Genomic DNA, 24,991 nt, shown 5'->3' with positions numbered 1-24,991 from the left:
AGCAAATGCACGGGATACCACCACCTGCAAGTTCCCCTCCAAGCCACACACCATCCTGACTTGGAACTATATCGCCGTTCCTTCACTGTCGCTGGGTCAAAATCCTGGAACTCCCTTCCTCACAGCACTGTGGGTGTACCTACCCCACATGGACTGCAGCGGTTCAAGAAGGTAGTTCACCACCACCTTCTCATGGGCAATTAGGGATGGGCAATAAATGCTGGCCGAGCCAGCGATGCCCACATCGCATGAATGAATGAATAAAAAAGTGAAGTATCCCTTGTGTCATTGTTTTGGTAGAAAATATAACCCTGGTGGAATTGCCCCTCCCAATCACACCTCACTTCATAGAACATCGAAAATGGAGAAAATTTATGGCACAGAATGAGACCATTTAGCAATCGTGTCTGTGCCAGCTGAAAAAGAGTGATCCAGCCCAATCCCACTTTCCAGGTCTTGGGAATGGGATCTGAACAGATCTCAGAGCTCACATTATGTGAATGTTCTGTTGAAGTGTTGATGAGCTGATATACCAGGGGAGATTCACACTGTTAGACACAGTGTGAAATACAATCAAGTATTTATAAAACATTACAACATGTGAGTAATATTCCCCATTGATTTCTCAGCACTGATGGATTGTGAAGTGGGAGACAGCCAGAAGTCCCAGTGATCCACACTGACCCTGAGCTGAGAATGAAATGAGACCAAATTCAATCTTCAGCCGTGAGATGCTGCAGAGAGGTAAGAGTCCTGAATCAAGGAGAGACTTTCTCATACTGCTGTTAAATCTCATTTCAAACACTCCTTGAACTCTTTGCCGAGGAATTTAGAGCTGGATAACGCCTGTAAAATCAGCCTAAAAAGGAAATAGAAAACACCCACCGTGGGCTCAAACTCAAAAACTTGAGATTCAGAGTTTCATGCTTTCATCGACTGAGCTCACCAGGCCTGAGACAGTGTCCCCGTCCTGTCTGTTATTGGACGGTGCAGCTGTTGGCTCCACCCCAGGGGCTGAATTTGTTCTGTAAACCATGAACCAGCTTCCTCTCAAATCCCAGGTTTATCAGTAAATCCTCTTGCAAAAGCCCCAAAGTGTGATGTATTCCTCTCACTCATCCAGAATAAAAGTTACATCTTTTGCTCTTTTTACCTTCCAAACATTGACTTCTATTTTACTCAGCATTTATTTCTCTCTCCTTTTTATGTTGTGCATTTCCTAATAAACATTTAATTTCAATTATTTATGAGGGATGAAATGAACAGAAAAGATTTTCTGCAATGGTACCGGGGTGTGGGACAGAGTGAGTGGTTCGGATCTGGAATACACTGCCTGAGAGTGTGCTGGAGGCAGATTCAATCGTGGCTTTCAAAAGGGAATTGGATAAACACCTGAATAGAGAAAATTTGCAGGGCTACACTGAAAGGGCAGAGGAGTGGAATTAGCTGATCAGCTCTTGCAAAGAGCTGTCATGGACATGATGGACTGAATGGTCTCCTTCTGTACTGTAACCATTTGATTCCTTGATTCTAACTCTGTCAAATTTGTTCTGAACTTGCTCTGCTCCAAGGAGAACAACCCCAGCTTTTCCAGTGTCTGCACATAACTGAAGTTATGAGGAACCATGGGGAACCCACTGTAAACCTTCCTCCAGACAGAAATACAACTGTTCACCACCACACTGTCACCCAGCTGTTCACATGATTTGGATGTGGGGACCAAATGTAGTATTTCCAAGTTTGCAGATGACACAAAACTAGGTGGGAATGTGTGTTGTGAGGAAGATGCAAAGCGGCTTCAAGGGAATTTGGACAGACTTAGTGAGTGGACAAGAAAGTGGCACATGAAATATAATGTGTAAAAATGTGAGGTTATCCACTTTGGGAGGAGAAACAGATGTGCAGATTATTTGTTAAATGGTAAGAGTGTGAATGTACAAAGGGGCCTGGGTGTCCTTGTCAATAAGTGACTGAAAGCTAACATGCAGGTGCAGCAAGCAATTAGGAAGGCTAATGATATGTTAGCCTCTTTCGCAAGAGGATTTGAGTACAGGAGTAGTGAAGTCTTGCTTCATTTAACCTTGGTTGGTCTGCAGTTTGGAATACTGTGTGCAGTTTTGTTCCCCTTACCTTAGGAAGGATATCATTGCCATCGAGGGAGTGCAACGAAGGTTCACCAGACTTGTTCCCGGGATGGCGGGACTGTCAAATGAAGAGATATTGGGGAAACTGGGCCTGTATTCTCTAGAGTTTTGAAGAATGAGAGGTGATCTCATTGAAACTTACAAAATATTTAAAGGGATAGACAGTTAGATGAAGCTAAGATGTTTCCCCCGGTTGAGGAGTCTAGAACCAGGGGACACAATTTCAACAGAAGGGGAAAGCCACTTAGGACAGCGATGAGGAGAAATTTCTTTACTCAGTGGGTTGTGAATCTTTGGAATTCTCTACCACAGAGGGCTGTGGAAGCTCAGTCATTGAGTATGTTTAAAGCAGAGATTGACAGATTTCTAAATACAAATGACAGAGGGGAGATGGAGATCGTGTGGGAAAAAGGCATTGAAGTGGATGATCAATCATCATCATATTGAATGGCAGGGTGGGCTCGACGGGCTGAATGGCCTACTCCTGCTCCTATGTTCCTATCAGTCTGCAAACTTCATATGCATGCTGTCATTGTCCCTTTTATTCCATGGGCTTCAGTTTTACTGGCAGTCTAGTATGTGACATCATCAAGAAGGTTTTCAATAAGTTAAATAAGGAGAAATTGTTTCCAGTGGCAAAAGGGTCAGTAACCAGAGGATGTATTTATCAGGTGATTGAGAAAAGAACCAGAGGCGAAATGAGGAATGATTTTTTATACAGTGATGTGTTGTGATCTGGAATGCACTGTCTGATCAGGACTTGAAAGCAGATTCAGTCGTAACTTTGAAAAGCAATTGGGATAAATACTGGAAGGAAAAATGTACAGATTACAGGAGACAGCACTGACACAATGGAACAAATGGTCTCCTTCTTTGGGTATCATTCTATGGTTTTATGAACATAATGTTGATACAATTCGCTGAGTTGGAAGGGAAGTGAACCCAGATTGCGGGTATTCTAAACACCAGACCCAAACCAAATGAACAAGCCCGTTGTTTAATCTCTGTTTTTCACACCAGCTTCTCCTCGCTCTTTCTGTGTTTCCTGCCTGGTCTGTTCCTCTGACCTTCATTCCTGACACTCTATTGAGAATGGCCAACTCACTGCGCCTCTCACTCACACCGTCACTCCACCCCTTCACCCACTTCCAAACCTCTCTGTTCAACAGTACCTCACATCTGCTCCTCTGCTCCATTAATATAACAGGAAAACATTTTCAAACAGACATTTCCAGACAGTGAATGTTCCAGTAAGACAAGGTAAAGAGCAGATTCATTCACTTTAAATACAGAGAGAGCAGCTCTCCCTGTTCAGTCTAAGGAGCAGATGTGGTTTCATTCCCATTAGTCTTAGAGACATGGGCCAGAATTTTAAGGGACCGTTGGAGACGGGAATGGAGGCTGGGGAGGGGGAGGGGGGTGTATAAAATAGGGATGGAAGACGTTGGACCGGATTTTTCTGTCAGCGGCTGACATGGAGGGCAGACTTCGCACATCCACACGGCAAGAAGGCATTTAAAGTATGTATGAGTCCAATTGTCAGCAATTTTATTCACTGGATCCAATTGAACTAATAGCACACGGGAACCACGGGGCTTCAGAGCCTCGCCTGGTTAAAGGAGGTGACTGGGAGGTGGGAGCTGAGTGTTGGCTTCACTGGGAAGCTATCGGGTGAGGCAGCAAAACTTGGCAGCAAGGGTGGAGGGGGAAAGGGCATCAGGAAACACTGTCAGGAGTGGGGGCCAATGTGCCAGCTCTGCAGAGGGAACAACACCAGGGTGCCATTGGGGCAGTGCCACTTCATTGAGGATGACAAGTGAGGTAAATGTGGCTGGGTGTTGTTTACTGTGAAGGCCTTGCACTCAGGGAGGGGCAACCTGTCATGGGCCTCATTCGAGGCTCTCATTGGATTCGAGGCTCCCATTGAGGAGGAGGAGGAGGAGTATAGAGGAAGGGAGGGAGGCACAGGCACCAGCAGGGGCACCACAGCAGCTTGGGGGCCCACAGGAAGGCCAGCCTCGAACAGGAGGCTGGAGAAGGAGGCAGAGGAACACGTCAGCCGAGGTTCAACTACCTGCAGATGTCCGAGTGACAGTGTCTCCGCAGACTGCACCTCTCCACGGAGGTCGTCACTGATCTCTCTGCCATGATGCAGCTGTGCCCCCTGCGACTTGGTGGGCACCTGATGCCAGTGTCACTGAAGGTCACCGTGCCACTGAACTTCTTCACCACCAGATCATAGCGGGGATCCACTGGAGATATGTGTGGAATCTCACAGTCTGTAGTGAATCAGTGCATCAAGGAGGTCACCAATGTCCTGTTCAGGAGGGCCAGTGACTATGTGCACATTGATCCAAACAGTCAAGCTGAGAGAGGTATAGGATTTGGGGCCATCGCTGGATTCCACCAGGTGTAGGGTGTCATTGACTGCACCCATGTGACCATCAAGGCTCCTGCAGACCAGCCAGCAGCCTTCAACAGGAAGGGCTTCCACTTGCTCAGTGTGCAATTGGTCTGCGACCACTGCAAATGGATCCCATAGGTGTGTGCACAAATCCCGGGAAGCAGTCACAACGCCTGCATACCAAGGCACTCCCAGGTGCCAGAACCTTTCCGCGGCCCCATCCGCTTTCAGAGATGGATCCTTGGAGACAAGGGCTACCCACTGAGGACGTGACTACTGACGTCTGTGAGGAACCCACGCACGGATGCAGAGGAGAGGTACAACACCTGCTGCGGGTCAACCCGAGCGACCATCAAGGAGGCCATTGGTCTCCTGAAGATGAGATTCAGGTGCCTAGATCGATCCAGTGGAGCCCTTCAGTATGTCCCGGCGAGGGTCTCGCATATCGTGGTGGTTTGCTGTGCACAGCACAATCTGGCATTACAGAGGGGCGAGGTGTTGACTAGTGAGGATATCGTGGAGTGTGATGTCTCCTCTGATGATGAGGATGTGGAGGAGGATGCTGCCCAAGCAGTGCCAGATGAAGAACCTCAGGCACAGTAGGAAAGGGGCCATGAGATACACACAAGGGAGACATGAGACACCCTTATACATTCAAGTTTCCTTTGAGCCTTACCACCTTCTGGAACCACAGCAAAAAAGTCTTAGCTTTAAGCAGCCCTGTTGTCGCCTCCTTCCTTCTGCACTGCAGTGTCCAGGTACACATCGCAAAGTGACAAGGCCGAAGCTTTGTGAACTCAGGGCTTGGTCCCTCACTTCCAGCCCCTTGGGAGGAAGGGTTTAAATGAAGTCCCAAAGGGCATCAACAATGGGAATGAGACATAGTGAGAGAACATCATTTCTTTCTTCCGTGTGACACCAAACACAACCCTATCCATCTGGAATGTACATTCACCCGTGAACCCCTCAGTGAATCTAGGTGCTCTTCTTAAATCTTTTCCGGGTGCTCCTACGTGGTGCTCCCCCTGCTCTGTCAGCTGAGGTGGAGACAGGCTGCTGACCTTGCTGCCCCATGGCTTGGGATGACATTGGTGGCCGTCCTCTTGCTGCCTGAGGAACCTTGAGGGCCCCGGCACACTGAGGGCCTCCTGCACAGGTACAGGGACCCCCCTCTGTCATCGAGGATGATGGAGGCAGGCACTGGCATCACTTGTGTCACTGGCAGAGGGGCTTTGGAGCTACTGTCCACACCAGGAGCACCCTGAGAGGAGACCCCAGATGTAGCAGCCAGCTGCTCCTCCCCCTTATAAGACACACTTGTAACTCCCTGCTGACCTGAGAGGGATGTGGACCTGGTGAAGAGTTCAGGTGCCTCGTCCCCCCTCTCGCCTTGTCACCGCTGGATGGAGCTCATGGACAAAGCGATGGAGTGCAGGTCTGCGCACATCTCCGGCAGCCACTGATTGGTCGACTGGATCTGGCTCTCCATCAGAGTTACCAATCTCTCAATGAAGGAAGCCAGACACACCCCCATCAGAGACAGTACAGCATGCAAGGCCTGGATGGACTCCTCCATCATCCGAACTTGGGTACACATAACCTCTGGCAACTCTGCCAGATGTTGCCTGACCTCTTGCTGCAGCTGCAGCATTTCCCGTGTTGCTGGTGACACCAGAGGCACGTCATCAGCCTGGGACTCAGCATGGGCCTGGCCTCCCACAGACTTCCAACTGCCAGTGGCCTCGGCTGTCACAGCCTCCGTCAGCTGCCCGGGCCTGTCTGTGACGTGCTCACCAGCTTGTGTGCCCAAATCTAACAGCAGGTGGATACCCACAGATTGAGGGTTTCTGTGCTGGTGGAGGGTGCAGGGGAATGAGGTGATGGTGCACCATCTGAGGCTCCCTCCTCCTCCTCAGAGGTGTCTGGCTGTCCCACAGTCTCTCCAGCTCTTCGCTCTTGTCATTCATCCTAGCCTGCATGTGAAAACAGGGACATTGAAGGGTTAGGGTCTGCCCATCGTGACATTCCAACCACCCCTACTGTGCAGCTCCATTGATGCAGTGGTGAACAGATGAGCAGTGTGGCTCCTTTGCAGCGGATGCTCCCTTGTGCCCCAGGAGATGTTCACTCACTCTCTTAGGTAGGTGTCCCTGTCTCTCCATCAGCTATGGAGCAGCTGCTTTGCTGCCCAGCCTGTTCCATGGCCTCCTCCTCCATCGGGATGAGGACATGGAGATAAGGCATCCACTGCCAGTCTTGGCACGCTCTTTCCGATTGTGGGCTGTCTTCTCCTGCAGCCACTATGATCAACAAAGTTAGTCTCCCAGCGGGGACAAGCCCAATATCTCTGATGGTGATAGTCCAGCAGTCCATGATGTGGACACACATATTCCTCCTGCATGTGGCCCCTCTCGAGGGACTGTGTGAGTTTATACAATGACTGACGTGCACCTCCCACCGAGATGCAGCCAAGCCTCAGGTGCATGTCCTGCTGCCCTTCCCCAATACACATGACTGGGTGGTCACTCCCTTTCCACCAAACACTGCCTCTCACTCTGCCATGCGCAATGTCCAAAGAGTCCAAAGTGTTTTGAGTTTGCGCCTGAGCAGCCCGGATCCGGTCATTGACCCACTTCGTGCACTGGATCCATGTCTTGGGGATGACCCCACGGCTGCTGACTTCACCTTCTATCTCAAAGCAGCTTTGCTTGGTCAGGTGGACAGGTCTCCACCTCCCATCCCTGGGGAAGAGGATCTTCCACCTATCTGTTGTCACCTGGAGGCGAACCTGCAGGAAGGCATCACCAAACCATTGGACCAGGGTCACTGCAGGCTCGCATTCAGCTCCTTACCTATCAGGCAGCAGAGACAGCAGAACGGGTCCTGGGGCATCAGTGACAGCAGAACGGGTCCTGGGCAGCAGAGGCAGCAGAACAGGTCCTGGGGCAGCAGATGCAGCAGAACAGGTCCTGGGGCAGCAGATGCAGCAGCACTGGTCCTGGGGCAGCAGAGGCAGCAGAACAGGTCCTGGAGCAGCAGATGCAGCAGAACTGGTCCTGGGGCAGCAGATGCAGCAGAACAGGTCCTGGGGCAGCAGATGCAGCAGAACTGGGCCTGGGGCAGCAGAGGCAGCAGAACAGGTCCTGGGGCAGCAGAGGCAGCAGAACAGGTGCTGGGGCAGCAGATGCAGCAGAACAGGTCCTGGAGCAGCGGAGGCAGCTGAACAGGTCCTGGGGCAGCAGATGCAGCAGAAGGGGTCCTGGAGCAGCAGATGCAGCAGAACGGGTCCTGGAGCAGCAGAGGCAGCAGAACGGGTCCTGGGGCAGCAGAACGGGTCCTGGAGCAGCAGAGGCAGCAGAACGGGTCCTGGGGCAGCAGAACGGGTCCTGGGGCATCAGAGGCAGCAGAACGGGTCCTGGGGCAGCAGAGGCAGCAGAACGGGTCCTGGGGCAGCAGAACGGGTCCTGGGGCAGCAGAGGCAACAGAACGGGTCCTGGGGCAGCAGAGGCAGCAGAACGGATCCTGGGGCAGCAGAGGCAGCAGAACGGGTCCTGGGGCAGCAGAACGGATCCTGGGGCAGCAGAGGCAGCAGAACGGGTCCTGGGGCAACAGAACGGGTTCTGGGGCAGCAGAGGCAGCAGAACGGATCCTGGGGCAGCAGAGGCAGCAGAACGGGTCCTGGGGCAGCAGAACGGGTCCTGGGGCATCAGAGGCAGCAGAACGGGTCTTGGGGCAGCAGAACGGGTCCTGGGACAGCAGAACGGGACCTGGGGCAGCAGAGGCAGCAGAACGGGTTCTGGGACAGCAGAGGCAGCAGAACGGGTTCTGGGACAGCAGAGGCAGCAGAACGGGACCTGGGGCAGCAGAGGGCTCTCAGGAAGACAGTCCTTTAAACCAGGCAGCAGTGAATGCAGGGCTGGCAGCCCTTTAAATATGGTGCCAGCGCCTGCCGTTGTGTCAGATGTCGGTGCCATCGGTGCCTCGTTCCCTACCTCTGGTCCTTGTTTACATGGGCCCCACGCCTCCCCTTCATTAATTGGTCGGCTGCTCCGTGATCGGGGTCGGTCGGCCACATTTCACTCGTGTGGTGACGACACCCACTTCCGGTGCCTCTGCCGAGAGCCGCACCGTTAGTTTAAAATTCAGCCCATGGGGTCAAGAGTGGAAAATCTCCCCTCTGATTCTCTCTACTTAAACTGATGGAGACACCAAATTAAAACTGATGAAACCAGGGATTGTATCCTGGTTCTTCAATCTAGTGTTCTCCCAACTGAGATATTCCATCCTCACTGTGAACTCATCTTCATTGGAGACAAATATAACTCCAGGCGGAATTTCCCCACGCGTTCATTCCTCACTTCAGGGGAATGGGACCCGACCAGATCGCGGAACTCAGATTATGTTAATGTTCTGCTCTTGATATCTTAATATTATCTTGCGTTTGAGCCACTTTTAATCAGGTTCACGGACAAATTCTTCCATCATCCCTTCTCCCACATTCTCTCTCTCTCATTCATTCTTTATTCCTCACAATCCAGAAAGGGTTAGGAATCAGAGCTCACCCCCAAACCCTCTGCACACAGACCTCTGTCTGTTACCCTGTTTGATCCAAGAGACCAGTCAATAAATTACACTCTTTATAAACACAGAAAGCTGCCTCAGAGTGTTGGACAGAGATAAATGCACTGAAGTCTTTTGAAAAAAGTTCATCTTACGGGTTGTTACTGAGCCCACAGAGCAGGGCGAGCCCAGGCTCCAGCCCCAGCCTGTGCTGTGTTAGCTGATGCCACCTGGTGTGATACTGAGCCACACGGAGCAGGAAATGGCCTGGTTGTATTCATGGCCTGTGTTGTGTTAACTGATCCCACTCAGTGTGGTAGGATCCACACAGAACAGAATGGGCCCAGGCTCCTTCCTCAGCCTGAGGGATGATAGTTCTTCTCACACGTTGTTGTCCAGAGCCCCACACAGAAAAGGGAAATCTCAGGCTCCATCCCCGGCCTGTGGTATTTTACTTCATCGCACCTGGTATGGTAAGGAGTCCCCAGAGCAGTAAAGATCCAGCTTCCATCTCCGACCTGTGCTGAATTAGCTGATCTGACCTGGTTGGCACTGAACCGCAATCAGGGGAGGATGGGCCGAGGCTCCATGGCCTGTGGTGTGTTAGTTATTCTCATTTGGTGAGGTACTGAGCACTATATAGAGCAGGATGGGCCTGTGCTCAGTGAGCTGATCTCACCTTGTGTGGTCCTGAGACCCACACACAAAGCAGGACAGGCCTAGGCCTCATCCCCGGCCTGTGTTCAATTAGCAGATCTCAGCCAAAAGATTTTGATAAGGTTCCACACAAGAGGCGTCTCTATAAGATTAAAGTCCCTGGTATCAGTGGTAATATATTGATCTGGATTGGGAACTGACTGGCAGACGTAGGCAGAAATTAGTTACAGATGGATCTGGATCTGTTTGGAGACCAGTTACCAGTGGTGTCCCACAGGGATCGGTGTTGGGACTGTTGCTCTTTACTATTTTTATTAATGATCTGGATGTAGGTGTAGGGGGCACCATCTGTAAATTTACAGATGATTTGAAGATCTGTGCGAGTGTTTAGACTGTAGACGATACTCGACTGTTTCAGGCTGATCTTCATGTGTTGGGAGATTGGGTTCATGATTGGGAAATGATGGTTAATTTGGGTAAGTGCAGTGTTATTCATGTGGACAGGGCGAATGCTCAACATTCATACACGCTTCAGGGAAAAACATTAAAGTAGGTGGAAAAAAGAAAATAATTTTGAGCAGAGATCTGGATGTTCTAGTGCACAGATCTCTAAAGGTACAGCAGCAATGCTGTGAAGTGATAGTTGGAGCAAATAGAGGGTTGGGCTGCATTCAGAGGACAATTGAGTATAAAATGAGGCATATTCTTTCATGGGATGTGAGCGACACTGACAAGTCCAGAATTTGTTACCCATCCCTAATTGTCCTTGACAAGGTGGCGGTGAGCTCCCTTCTTGAATTGCTGCACTCCATGTGGTGTAGGTACACCCACAGTGCTTTTAGGAAGGGAGATCCAGAATTTTGACCCAGCATCAGTGAATGAACAGCGATATATTTGCAGATCAGATGGTGTGTGACTTGGAGGGGAGCTTGCACATGGTGGAGTTTCCATGTATCTGCAGCCCTTGTCCTTCAAGGTGGTGGAGGTCTTCGGTTTGGAAGGTGCTGTCTGCAGAGCCTTGGTGAGTTGCAGCAGTGCATCTGGTAGATGGTACACACTACTGCCACTGTGCGTCAGTGATGAAGGGAGTGAATGTTTAAGGTGGTGAATGGGGTGACAATCAAGGTGGCTGCTTTGTCCTGAACAGCGTCGAGTTTCTAGAGTATTGTTGGTGCTGCACTCATCCTGGTTTGTGCCTTGTAGATGGTTGACAAGTTTTGGAGAGTCAAAAATCACAAAATTATTGCAGTGCAGAAGGAGGCCATTCGGCCCATTGTGTCTGCATAGAATCATAGAACATAGAAAGTTTACAGCACAGGCAGGCCAAAAAACGAGCCACCCAGCTGAATCCCATTGTCCAGCATTTGGACCGTAGCCCTGCAGGTTCAGGTACTTGAGGTGCACATCCAGACTCCTTTTAAATGAGTTGAGGGTTTCTGCCTCAGCTACCCTTACAGGCAGTGAGTTCCAGACTCCCACAGCCCTCTGGGTGAAAGAACCTTTCCTCATCTCCCCTCTAATTGTTCAACACATCACTTTAAATCTATGCCCCCTAGTCACTGACCTCCCTACTAAGGTAAATAGACCCTTCCCATCCATTCTATCCAGACCCCTCACAATTTTGTACATTTCAATCAAATCTCCCCTCAGCCTCTTCTATTCCAAGGAGAACAACCCCAGTCTATCCAATCTTTCCTCATAGCTGCATTTTTCCAGTCCTGGCAACATCCTCGTAAATCTCCTCTGTAACCTCTCTAGTGCAATTACATCCTTTCTGGAATGAGGTGACCAGAACTGCGCACAGAACTCAAGTTGTGGCCTAACTAATGATTGATACAGTTCCAGCATAACCTCCCTGCTCTTATATTCTATCCATCGGCTAATAAAGGAAAGGATTCCATAAGCCTTCTCAACCAACTTATCAACCTGTCCTGCTACTTTCAGGGATTTGTGGACATTCACTTCAAGGTCCCTCACTTCCTCTACACCTCTCAGCATTCACCCATTAATTGTGTATTCCTTTGCTGTGTTTGACCTCACCAAAGGCATCACCTCACACTTCTCCAAGTTGAGTTCCATTTGCCACTTTTCTGCCCACCTGACCAGTCCATTTCTCCAGCTCTCCTAATGAGCATTTCACCACGTGCCTTGAGCTGAGTTACTCATCACAGAATTCCCACTATCTGATTTACTCTTGTAGCCAGAGTATGTATATGAATGGTCCAGTTAAGCTTTTGTCAATGGTAACCCCCAGGATGTTGATGGTGGGGGGATTCAGCGATGGTAATGCTGTTGATCGTCAAAGGGAGATGGTTACATTCTCTCTTGTTGGAGATGGTCATTGCCTGGTACTTATGTGGTGTGAATGTTACTTGCCACTTAGCAGCCCAAGTCTGAATGTTGTCCAGGTCTTGCTGCGTCTGGACACGGACTCCTTCAGTATCTGAGATGTCGCGAATTTGTCCTTTTATGAAACCTTGGTCAGGACTCACTTGGAATATTGTATCCAGTCTTGGTCTCCTCACATGATGGGTGATATTGAGGCTTTGGAAAGGGTACAGAGGAGAGACATTCGACGAATTCCCAGTATAAGACATCTTGGTTATCAAGTTAGACTAAAAGAGTTGGGACCCTACACCTTAGAGAAACCTTGACTGAGGGGTGATCCGATTGAGGTTCATAAATAATGAAGGGTCCAATTTAGCATGGGAGAGGAGTCATAACTTTGTATTGTAAAAGGCCAGATGGCACCCGGATCACATTAAATTTCATTTTCAGTGTTGGGTTAATGTACTAGGATGGCCGAGTGGTTAAGGCGTTGGACTTAAGATCCAACGGACATGTATCTGCGTGGGTTCAAACCCCACTCCTGGTATCTGTTCTTACAAAATGTTACTTATTCTTTCCCTGACTTTTGCCTTGCACCATCATCTCTTCTGTCATTTAATCACTCTTGCCTTCCAACTGATCACAGCTTCCTATTATTTGATCTGCCCCAGCACCGTTCCTTGGCTCTGCGCTTGATTATAAACTGGTAAATCTTTAACTTAATCTCCTCTGTACCCTGACAATGACCTTCTCATCCTTCCTGGATTGTGGTTCCTCACAGGATCCGCTGCCTCTCCGACTCCCCTCCAGGTAACTGAAGGCCCTGAGCCTTGGTCTCGCTTTATACGCTAGCTGGTAGTTGATTCCTTGCAGGTCTGCCACCGCTCAGGAGAAGCTCAAGACCCAGATCAAGCAAAGTATCAAGAGGAATGTGAACAAAGGCTCCCTGGTGCAGAGCAAGGGACAGGGCGCCTCCGGCTCCTTCAAAATCAGCAAGAAGGAAAACCCAGGGAAAGGTGGGAAAGAAGGTGAAGAAACCAGCAGACAAGAAATCTTCAGTGAAGAAACCAGCAGACAAGAAATCTTTAGTGAAGAAACCAGCAGACAAGAAAGTGACAACAAAGAAAGTAACAGCAAGGCGGCGGCAACGCCAAATAAGGCGGTGAAGAAAGCAGTGCTTCAGAAAAAGTCTCCTGCGAAGAAGGTCAAAAAAGGCAAGAGTGCGGCGGGCGGAAAGGCGCTGAAGAAAGTGCAGACATGGAAGAGCAAGGTCAAGCCGAAAGCAGCGAAGTCTCAGAAAGCAGGGTCTGGAAAGAAGTGAAAGAGCGCGGGAAACTTGTAAACATCTGAACACAAAGGCTCTTCTCAGAGCCACCCACATCTCTCAGGAAAGAGCTGATCCCCTGATCAAATGATCCCTGTCCCGGCCCCGCCTGCAGATTCCACATGGAAATGATTTGGAGTAAATCCAGGATCCCTGGTGACTCCCCTCCACACAGCCCTTTCCCCTCTCTCTGTAATAAAACAGAGGGATATCCGGCCCTCACTCTAACTGGGGATGTATTCGGTGCAGTCTCAGTTCACAAATTCAGGGGGAGAGTCTGTAAGACAGTAACACTGGCGGAGAAACCCCACCTCACAACTCAAACCCCAACACATGAGTTTCTCCAATTCAGCTGGAGTCGGGTGACAACAGGAGCTGGGATAGGCTGTGATCGGGAATGTTAGGAATGGATTTGTTCAGGGAGGAATGTACCTGGAATCTCCGAATATAATAGTTCCTTATTTCCCCAGATGACACATTCTGCAGTGAGAGTGAAAAGTCTCTTCACTGCTTCACATTTACTAATTGTTTGGTTCTAGATGAATAATGAGTCAGAGAGTAATGACAGGATCTGAAGCTTCTCTCACACCAGCCCTTGAATGACTCAGTGTGAAGTGTCCAATGTGTGAAGCTACTGCCAGGGTTTGTCAATCTGAACAGTTTCAGCTCAGTTACTGGGGGCCTGGAATCCCCACAGTTTGACTCTGTCTCTGATTGGTCACCCGCTTCTCAATCCAATTCTTAACCAATAGGAGAATCACATATAAGTAAATAGAAGTTCTCATTGGCTTAGATTTTCCAATTGGAAAAAGCCCGGCAATTCCAGAGCAGGAAGGAATTGAAGTGATGGAAAATTTCAATTTTCAGGCAACAATTTTAAAACCTCTCATTTTATGTTCTGTTTTACAGTATTTACCGTCACAAAATCCTGACGCGATTTTAGGAATCGTTTTCATTTGTCAATCTGTTAACTGTAAGCGGAGGGAGGAAGGTCCAGTTCAGCAATTTAAAACGGGACAAATATCAGCTTCTTCTCTGTAAAAGGAACAAATTAGCGACTAACCGCTTCTCACAGGCTTCTCGGGGACTGACAGAAACGAGCGGTTTCTGATCTTTTCTCCTGAAAGAGGCGGATAATGCTGCAGGGAGCAATGAACTGCCCTTCACTTTCTGGCTGCTAATACACCCCTGATTTTAAACAGTTCAAACAGCGACTGATGCTTCTGCCGGAAAATAAGCAGATTCACCAGAATGATCCCGGTCCATCATGGCCAAAGACATCCAGCTGGCCCGCCGCATCCGCGGGGAACGCACCTAAAACCCAGTTTCAGTAACAAGTGTAACAAGGGCTCTTTTCAGAGCCACCAAATCAGCAAAGGAAAGAGCTGCCATCTCTGTTCATCATCAAACCCATTAGATTGGAGGGGCGGCCACATGGTTTCTGTTTTGTCACATCACTTTCCCGAAAGGCCTGTCGGACTGACAGCTGATCTGGAATTTAGAAAGCAGCATTACCGGAGACTCATTGCTGCTCAGCACAATCTCAACCCCGCTCCTGGGATCCGTTAGCTGGCATTTGGGGAAAAGAAATGGATCCCAGTTTTATTTGGAAGGCATTAATGGAGCCGGGTCCGTTCACATGAGGGTTATTTACAAACATTACCCAATGAGTTCACTAATATTTGAATCCATTGGAGATTAGTACACAGGATATGTAAGGCAGCTCGGTCACTCTGACTGAAACCGCCAGTTCCCCGGGGTTGCAGACCCTGACACTGCGGGGAGAGAATCCCCGACTCTATCCCGCCGCCGGGGGAAACAGACAGCTCTGTGTCCGGAGAATAGGGAGGGCCGGGGAGAAGGCACATATTAAAGCGCTGCAATGGACTCAGCTCCTGTGTGTGCACAACTCTCACTGATTCCGTCCTCTGGGAACAGTGCGGTCGAAACAGATCAGTTTAGGAGAGAAACACACAGCCCGAGAATGGTCTCTTCCTTCCTGCATTTACTCTGTTCTGGGAGCAGATTCTCATTGAGAAGCGGCGCTCAGATCACCAGAGAGAAAAAAAACACACAATTCAAACTGTCCAAATAAAAAACAGAGAATTAACCCGGACACTTCCATTATTAAATTAATTCATCAGCTCCGAACCAGTTCCCGTTAATGTACCGGGATAATCTCGGGATTTATCAAATCGAAGGCAGCAGGATTTATTAAATTGTTGATTCTGACACCCTGGAGTTCAGTTCTTCACTTAACTAGAGGGGGAGATGTGTGAGCAGATAAACAGAGCGAAATCCACAGAGGGAACTGAAAATACACCTGGACAGATGTGAAACAGGTCAATCCACTGTCACAATAACTCCATCTCTGACTCCCTCCTGACAGTAACCAGTCCTTTCACAGAGACTGTGGGTGGCTCTGAAAAGAGCCTTTGGTTTATTAGATGACATTTTGGCCGCTTTACTTTTTCTGGGAGCTCTTGAGTGCTGGTTTTCTTGGGCAGCAGTGCGGCCTGTATATTAGGCAGCACCCCGCCCTGAGCGATAATCACCCCTCCCAGCAGCTTGTTGAGCTCCTCGTCGTTGCGGACGGCCAGCTGCAGGGGTCTGGGAATGATGCGGGTCTTCTTGTTGTCCCGGGCCGCGTTACCGGCCAGCTCGAGGATTTCAGCGGTCAGATACTCGAGCACAGCAGCCAGATAGACCGGGGCTCCGGCACCCACACGCTCAGCATAGTTACCCTTTCTCAGGAGCCTGTGAACACGGCCCACCGGGAACTGCAGTCCAGCCCGGGAGGAGTGAGACTTGGCCTTGGCCCGAGCTTTCCCGCTGGCCTTTCCTCTTCCAGACATTTCCACAATCTCACAAATACTTTCACAAAGAATGAATAACTTCCTTAGCATTGATGCTACATCGCAAGCAGTCAGGATGGCTGAGCGGTCTAAGGCGCTGTGTTCAAGTCGCAGTCTCCACTGGAGGCGTGTGTTCGAATCCCACTTCTGACAAGTTGTGTTTTGACTGAACTGGAGGCGTTTGGGAGCAGCGGTGAAGAGCAAATAGAAAGCAGGAAAGAACATGCACAAACAAAATAACAATGGCCCCAAAGATGTTGCATCAAATCATTCGAGGAAGAGGCAACGAAGCAAACAGCAGGGCACAGAAAAGATCAAAAATGTAACCTTTGTATCGGGGTGGAAGATGTTGCCAATATCCTTAATGAATACTTTACTGTTTTCCCGAATGAGAGGGTGATGCAGATATTGTTATTAAGGAGGAGGAGAGTGAAGTATTGGACGTGATAACTTAAGGAGAGAGGAAGTCTTAATGGGATGAGCATCCTTGAATGTGGATAAATCACCAGGACCAGATGAAATGTACCCCAGGCTGTTGAAAGAAGCCAGGGAAGAAATAGTGGAACAAAGACAAGAAATGCCGGATTCACTCAGCAGGTCTGGCAGCATCTGTGGAAAGAGAAGCAGAGTTAACGTTTCGGGTCAGTGACCCTTCCTCGGAACTCCGAAGTTCCGAAGAAGGGTCACTGACCCGAAACGTTAACTCTGCTTCTCTTTCCACAGATGCTGCCAGACCTGCTGAGTGAATCCGGCATTTCTTGTTTTTGTTTCAGATTTCCAGCATCCGCAGTATTTTGCTTTTAAGAAATAGTGGAAGGTCTGACCATCATTTTCCAATCCCTCACTGGATACAGGTGTGGTGCCAGAGGATTGGAGGTCTTGTAACGTTGCAATAAAAGCAAAATACGAGGCAGATCAAGCATGGCTGATCCTTTCGAGTAGAGAAACAGGGCTGAATTCCCTGAACCAGTGCTACAGCTTTCAAAATAGAAGGAGCCTATACACACCTGATGGGTTCCACTTAAACAAAAGAGCTGGAGGTGTTGACGGTCAGAACACATAAAATGTGGAGGAGTGTTTGAAGCAGATTCTGTGTGGTTACTGTAGTTGTACTATGGAGTTATTTCAAGGAGGTGATTCTGAATGTAATGGATCAACGTGGACCCGTCCAAGGCAAAGGTTCTAAACTTCCCTGTGGTCCAGCCTGGTTGAATGGAACTGAAGCAAACAAATCATCCAGAAGAAGAAAAGATATGTAAGGCCATGAAAGCACAGAATTTAGATGGATGCAATACCAGATGGTATGGCAAGAGTGTAAAACAGCAACAGACTGGTGAATAACACTTTCCCATTGAATGAGACAAGAGAAAAGAAGGGTAATAATAGTGTCAGGTGAGTTGTGACACTATTCACATTCCACCTTGATCTGAATAGGACTGTTGAAGGGAGTGATTGAGAAGAATAGAGGAGAAATGAAAAGAAAGGAGAAATAAACAAAAGGTCTTTTGATTTTAGAATGCTTGTTTTTGGAAATGACAGACTGTAAAGTGTGTTTGTCAGAAGATATAGAGCGAAGTTGGGTATGACAAGATCACAGGAAAGTTGTGCCCTGAGACAAGGTGTGTGTTGACAGGAAAGCTGCTTTCTTTTGCACAATATGTATTTTATTCGTATAATTTGTGCAATTACATTGCAAAGCAGTTCAAATTTAATATTACATAAGGTACAATACAGATCAGTTTCCTTCAATAATGTACATGATGTATCTCACTATCCCTGCCTGCACAGGTTATATTTACAGTATTTACATTACACATCAAACATTCTCTGGTGCAAACAGCCCGAGGGGTTTTACACGGGTTCCAGCCCCTCACTGTACTATGGCCTACTAGGGCCTTAGACTGCAGCCTTTCCCCATTGAGTCTCCTTGGTGGCTTCCCCAAGCTTTAATGCCGTCCCACAGCACATAGTCTTGGACGTTGCAATGTGCCAGTCTGCAACACTCGGTCATGGACAGCTCTTTGCACTGGAATACCTATCCCACGGCCGGGCTCGTTCTCAATAGAGATCATTTCAAATGAACATTTCCTAAATCCGTGCTTTCTCTCTCACAATAAAGAGAACAGGATGTCTAGCAGATTCAGTGTGAGACAATAACACTGCCGGGTAAAGGCCGCTTTCCAACTCCAATCTTAACACAGGAGATTCCCCAAGCAGCTGCAGTAAGGTGCTGTAAACTGCTGGAAGCGGATGTGTGTGGAAATGGTGATGTGACTGAGGAGGTTTCTTGTTATGGAATGGACTGTGTTTAGGTGGGAATATTACTGAGTGTTAATTGCCTCGGGACCATATTTAAAAGCTCCGGCTTTCTGGAAAGCCTTGACTATGAAGACCGAGTCTGGAAGGGTTTGTGTGGAGAGCTGGGTTTCGGTTCTACTGTTAATAAAGGGTTTGAAATTGGCAGCCCGGAGGAAACTGGAGGTGGAGCTGAAAGATGAGGGGCCATTCTCTCTCTGTCTGTCACTCTGGGTGTCTCCACCATCTAGCTCTCTGTTTAATCTTCACTCTTGTCTCCTCCCCTCCCTGCTCTCACTCTACCTTTCTCAGCCAGGTCCGGGTGGCCTGTATAAAAAGGAGCCTGACGGAATCAGTCTCTTTTATTGTGCACTGATTTGAGGCAAGAATCAACATGTCTGGCAGTAAACAAGAGTATGCTCCAGGCTGGCAGTATGTTAGAATCTATGAGGGAAGGCATCATCAGCCTCATCGAAAAGCGGAAGGGGGAGAGGACAGAAATAAGAAATTGGTTGCCCATTTCACTGCTTAATGCTGACTACAAGATTCTGTCAAAAGTCATAGCCAGTCGATTCAAGTCTGCTCTGGAGTTGGTGATTCACCCTGATCAGACCTATACTATACCAGGCAGGACAATCTCTGATAGCATTGTGCTACTCAGGGATATGATCACCTATGTACGGGACAGGAGGGTGGACACCTGCCTCATCAGCCTGGACCAGGAGAAGGCTTTTGACAGGATATCGCACACTTACATGATGGATGTGCATTCCAAAATGGGGTTTGGGGAGGGAATCTGCAATTGGGTCAAACTACTCTACACAAACAACAGTACTGCAGTCTCACTCAGTGGGTGGGAATCAGAAAGTTTCCCGATCCAATCTGGAGTCAGACAGGGCTGTCCTCTCTCCCCTGTCTTGTTTGTTTGCAGTATTGAACCCTTTGCTGAGTCTATTAGGAAGAATGCGAGCATCAGAGGGGTGACAATCCCAGGCAGCGGAGGCACTCAGGTGAAAACCTCCCTGCGCATGGATGACATCGCCATTTTATGCTCGGATCCACTGTCTGTGGGCAGACTGATGAGCATCTGCGACCAGCTCGAACTGGCCTTGGGAGCCAAGGTTAAACACGGCAAGAGCGAGGCCATGTTCTTTGGGAACTGGGCTGACCGATCCTTTGTCCCCTTCACCGTTAGGTCAGACTACCTGAAGGTGCTGGGGATATGGTTTGGAAGGGCTGGGATGTGCACCAAAACCTGGAAGGAGCGAGTAGCCAGGGTACAACATAAGCTGAGCATGTGGGAGCAGCGATCTCTCTCCATTATGGGTAAGAAACTGGTCATCAAGGGCGAGGTGCTCACATTGCTGTACGTGGTGCTGGTCTGGCCCATACCGCATTCCTGCGCTGTGGCGATCACCTGAGCCATTTTCCGCTTCATCTGGGGATCCAAAATGGTCCGAGTCCGGAGGGACACGTTGTTCAAACCTCTGGATAAGGGCGGGAAAAATGTACCCAACGTCGCCCTCATCCTTATGGCTACCTTTGTGTGCGGCTGCATCAAGCTGTGTGTAGATCCCCAGTTTGCAAACTTCAAGTGTCACTACGTGCTGAGGTTCTATCTGTCCCCGGTGTTGCAAAGGATGGGCCTGGTCATATTGCCGTGGAATGCTCCATCCAGTTGGACTGTGCCGTACTGCCTATCCTTCATGGAAAAGTTTCTGTGGAAAAACAACTTTGACCACCAATCCATCAGGCAGTGGTCTGCACGGAATATCCTCAAGGCCCTACGGGAAAAGGAGATGGTGGATCCTGTCGGATGGTCCCCTGAGCAGAAGTCCAAAGTCATTTGGCAGAATGCCTCATCACCAGAACCTTCAAACAAGCACCAAAATGTAGCCTGGCTGATGATGAGAAGAGCCCTCCCTGTCAGATCCTTCCTGCACACCCGAAGTCTCACCCCATCCACACGCGGCCCTCGAGGTGGCTGTGGTGGAAAAGAGACGATGCCCACCTCTTTCTGGAATATGTCTTTGCAAAGCAGGTGTGGAAGAGATGCATTGTTTTTTGTCGAGGTTCATCCCAAGCAGCTCTGTAGCACAGGAGTCTGTGCTCTGTGGGCTGTTCCCAGGGACGCACACCAAGATAAACATCAACTGTTGCTGGAAGACTATCAATTCGGTGAAAGACGTCCTTTGGTCTGCCCGAAACTTGCTGGTCTTCCAGTGCAAAGAGTTGTCCACGACCGAATGTTGCAGACTGACACATTCCAAGGGCCAGGACTATGTGCTGAGGGACGCACTAAAACTTGGGGCAGCCGCAGCAAAGGCTCAATGTGGAAAGACCACTGTGTAAGGTCCCCTCACCAAGCTGAACTGAGGGGCCGGATCCATGGGAAACCACTCGAACTGTAGCCAGAAAATATTTATTTGCTGTAAAATCTACATGGCATGACAATGAAATGGAAGGGTTGTGAGGCAACTCACTCCTGTATTGAAGGAAACTGATCTCCTTTGCACTCTTTGTATTGTTTGACTTGGTGTTTTTGGGAACTGTTTTGTAATGTATTTTTTTTTACAGATTTTAATGAATAAAGTATATTTTGGAAATTAATATAAGAAAGTCTGGCAGAGGTAAAGGAGGGAAAGGACTGGGCAAAGGCGGAGCAAAGCGGCACCGCAAAGTGCTTCGTGATAATATCCAGGGCATCACCAAACCAGCAATCCGCCGCCTGGCTCGCCGTGGTGGGGTCAAGCGGATCTCGGGTTTGATCTATGAGGAGACTCGCGGGGTGTTGAAGGTTTTCCTGGAGAATGTGATCAGGGATGCGGTCACCTACACTGAACACGCCAAGCGCAAGACGGTCACTGCCATGGATGTGGTGTGCGCTCTGAAACGGCAGGGCCGCACGCTCTACGAATTCAGCGGCTGAACAACTCGACCCTTTCCAGCAAACACAACAAAGGCTCTTCTAAGAGCCACCCACCGCCTCACAGAGAGAGCAGTGACCTAGAAACGGGAGCTGGGATAGGCTGTTTAGAACTGTCTGGAATAAATCTGTGCTCTGTTCGAGATACAAAACTAGAATCCCCAAATTTGACATTTCATTTGCAGCAAGGATATGCAGTGGATTTGATTTTCTGAACGGGCTGTGTAAACAGTGCCTGAGGCTCTACAGTTAGTTATTTCCCCAGTCGAAACATGCCCTCAGTGAAAAGCCACATCACTCCTCCAGAATCACTCATTGTTTTCAAAGAATTTCAAAATGATTTCGCTGCAATGAGGGAATCCGGGAGTTTTGCAGCAGCCGTTGAATCTGTCACTGGAACCAGACCCACTTGTGATGTTATTTCCCCCGAGACGGTGTTTCCTGCACTGAAACTGACAGGGTTTGTGAAACTGATCAGTTTCAGCTCAGTCATTCAGGGTCCTGGAATTCCCGCAGTTTGAGCCCACGCTATCCAGAGCCCACTTCTGATTGGTCACCCTCTTCCCATTCGCATGTTTTAACAAATTGCCGAGCCTCGAATTAGAAAATACAGCTAATCATTGGCTTAAATTGTCGTCCTGGCAGAAAGGTTGAATTCAAAAAAGCCGCCAATTTCAGTGTTGGGCAGAATCGAATTACTCAACGAATCTCAATAACGAAATTGGCGGCACATTTTATACTTTCCCCGATTTTCCTTTCCATCGATTGGGGTGCTAATTCACTCGGGTGCGTTTGCTAATACTAACTGTAATCCTCAGATCCATTTAACATTTCAGTAATCCTATTAAATAGAAAAGGAATTTTATGATTGAATTTCCATTGGAAGATAGTGAATTAGCACCCCGATCGATGGAAAGGAAAATCGGGCAGAGGATAAAATGTGCTGCCAATTCGTTATTGTGATTTGTTTATGTAACTGACCAGGACTGACTTCACCCGAACTCAGCTACTAGCTCCCACCTCACTGACCGCTCTCCCCCCTCTGCAACTCGCTTTCTCCCCCTCCTCCCTACTGGCGAAATTCCGCACTCTGGCTGTTCGCTCTCCGCACCCCCACCCCCACCCTGTCCCAGCCCAGCCCACAGCTGCTAGCTCTGGCCGTGACACTCGCTCCCACATTTCTTCACCAGGCGCCACCTGTAGAAGCAGGAGGGCCGCAAGGGGTGACAGGGCAACGGAGGAGTGAGTGGCTGAGAGGAGGGAAGCGGCGCGGCCTGGAGTGAGTGGCCAGAGAGTGGGGTAGTGCGAAGCGAGGAACAACTGGCCAGGGGAGTGGGGAGGTGGGGGAACAGCGAGGTCTGGAGCGAGCGGCTGAGGGGGGGAATCGTCGAGGCCTGGAGTGAGTTGCCGAGGGGGGAGAGCTACAGCTTCAAAATCTCCCATTCAGCCACTTCCTCCAGCCAAGTGGTGGGGGGATGGGGTGGCGAGACACCCAATGACGCATTATCACGCATGCACGAAGATGGATTTGTTGCGGAAATGTGATGATGTTGGCGCTGCAAAATGACATCATCCCGTGCACGCGCCAGTCAATCCTGGCAAGATGTCAAAAATCACTGTGATTCTTTGGTCTTTTCAGTGCACTCCTCTTTCTTTAGTTGCCTCTTAGCTTAATGTATTGAAGAAACATCTTTGGGTCCATTTTCATTTTCCTTGTCAATATTCTTCCATGCTTTCCATTCACCGCTGCTCCCAAATCCCTCAAGTTCAGTCAAAACACAACTTGGTGGATTTGGGATTTGAACACACGCTTCCAGAAAACACTACGACTTGAACACAGCCCCTTAGACCACTCGGCCATCCTGACTGTTTCAAGCTTATGACAAAAGCTGAGAAATTATCCATTCTTTGTGAAAGTATTTTTGAGATTGTGGAAATGTCTGGAAGAGGAAAGACCGGCAGGAAAGCTCGGTCCAAGGCCAAGTCTCGCTCCTCCCGGGCTGGACTGCAGTTCCCGGTGGGCCGTGTTCACAGGCTCCTGAGAAAGGGCAACTATGCTGAGCGTGTGGGTGCTGGAGCCCCGGTCTATCTTGCTGCTGTGCTCGAGTACCTGACCGCTGAAATCCTCGAGCTGGCCGGTAACGCGGCCAGGGACAACAAGAAGACCCGCATCATCCCCAGACACCTGCAGCTGGCCGTCCGCAACAACGAGGAGCTCATCAAGCTGCTGGGAGGGGTGACCATCGCTCAGGCGGGGTGCTGCCTAATATCCAGGCCGTGCTGCTGCGCAAGAAAACCAGCGCTCAGAGCTCCCAGAAAAAGTAAAGCGGCCAAAATGACATCTAATAAACCAAAGGCTCTGTTCAGAGCCACCCACAGTCTCTGTGAAAGGGCTGGTTACTGTCAGGAGGGAATCAGTGATGGAGTTATTGTAACAGTGGATTGACCTGTTGCACATCTGTCCAGCTCTGTTTTTTAATTTGCTCTGTTTTTCTGCTCACACATCTCCCCCTCGAGTTAATTGCAGAACTGAACTACAGGGTGCAGAATCAACAATTCCCAGGATCGGGGGTGAGATTGTGCTGAGCAGCAATGAGCCTCCAGTAATGCTGCTTTCTAAATTCCAGATCAGCTCTCAGTCCAACAGGCCTTTCATATTTTAAATATCACAACAGAGCTGAGCGTGGGTGAGCGCAGCCTCAGCTGCCCCGAGTCTCAGGGGCTCTCAGGACCCCAATCAGAGCCACCAGGCCTGGCGGACGTGCAGCGAGGACCCCGGGGGAGGGAGGGTGCACTATTAAAGTGATGGTGCAGCACTTCCCCCATCCTCGCCGCCACTTCCCGGTTTCTTCTCCCGTTTATCTCAACATTAAGAAGACGCTTTTGCTCTGGACTGCACTGGTTATAAAGTAAGACCCAACTTTGTCTCTGAAAGCGATGAATAGCAGCAACAACAGCAGAATCCAACCCCTGCAGTTACATGTGAACTTGCTGATGTTGCAGCAGATTGAATGACTGAGTGAATCCCTTCCCACACACATGGCAGGGGAACGGCCTCTCCCCAGAGTGAATGTGTTGGTGTTTCAGCAGATCTTTACTGCTTTTCAAGCTCTTCTCACAGTCAGGACATTGAAAAGGTCTCTGATCAGTGTGAACAAGTTGATGTTCAGTGAGGTTCGATGACTGAGTGAACCCCTTCCCACACACGGAGCAGGTGAATGATCTCTCCCCAGTGTGAACTTACTGGTGTTTCAGCACGTTGACTCTGGCTGGGTTCAGTTCTACACTCACTGGTTCCTCTCCCTCCCCTCCCCTGAATGTGCTGATTCTGACTGTATGTACATGCTCTCTCCCCCTCTGACCCTCCCTGTCCAATGTAGTATCTCCAGCTTTGGTGATGTGCTCTCCCTGACCTGTCTCCATTTCTCCTTCCTATACAGACTTGCCCTGACTGTCACTATTTCATAGAATCATACAGCACAGAAGGAGGCCAATCGG

At 49.3% G+C, this 24,991-nt stretch overlaps 1 protein-coding gene, 2 non-coding genes and 1 pseudogene across 3 annotated transcripts in view; 3 read left to right on the top strand and 1 right to left on the bottom strand.

The window, feature by feature from the left end:
- Window positions 1-16,272, bottom strand: part of LOC137364979 (histone H2A-like) — a 43,816-nt gene extending 27,544 nt beyond the window's left edge. The window contains exon 1 of the mRNA XM_068027852.1: window positions 15,886-16,272. Coding sequence (XP_067883953.1) covers window positions 15,886-16,272 — 387 coding nt within the window. The remainder of the gene's footprint in view (window positions 1-15,885) is intronic.
- On the top strand, window positions 12,558-12,640 carry trnal-uaa (transfer RNA leucine (anticodon UAA)). Its single transcript has one exon. It is a non-coding gene; the product is annotated as a tRNA-Leu (tRNA).
- Window positions 16,273-16,342: 70 nt separating the features above from the next.
- Window positions 16,343-16,425, top strand: trnal-caa (transfer RNA leucine (anticodon CAA)). Its single transcript has one exon. It is a non-coding gene; the product is annotated as a tRNA-Leu (tRNA).
- Window positions 16,426-23,429: 7,004 nt separating this feature from the next.
- LOC137364978 (histone H2AX-like) lies at window positions 23,430-23,818 on the top strand (annotated as a pseudogene).
- The last annotated feature ends 1,173 nt before the right edge of the window (window positions 23,819-24,991 follow it).

This window comes from Heterodontus francisci, unplaced genomic scaffold, assembly GCF_036365525.1.
Source record: "Heterodontus francisci isolate sHetFra1 unplaced genomic scaffold, sHetFra1.hap1 HAP1_SCAFFOLD_43, whole genome shotgun sequence".
Taxonomy (NCBI): Eukaryota; Metazoa; Chordata; class Chondrichthyes; order Heterodontiformes; family Heterodontidae; genus Heterodontus; species Heterodontus francisci.
Note: the sequence above shows the minus strand (reverse complement) of the source record. Positions and strands in the feature narration are given on the sequence as shown.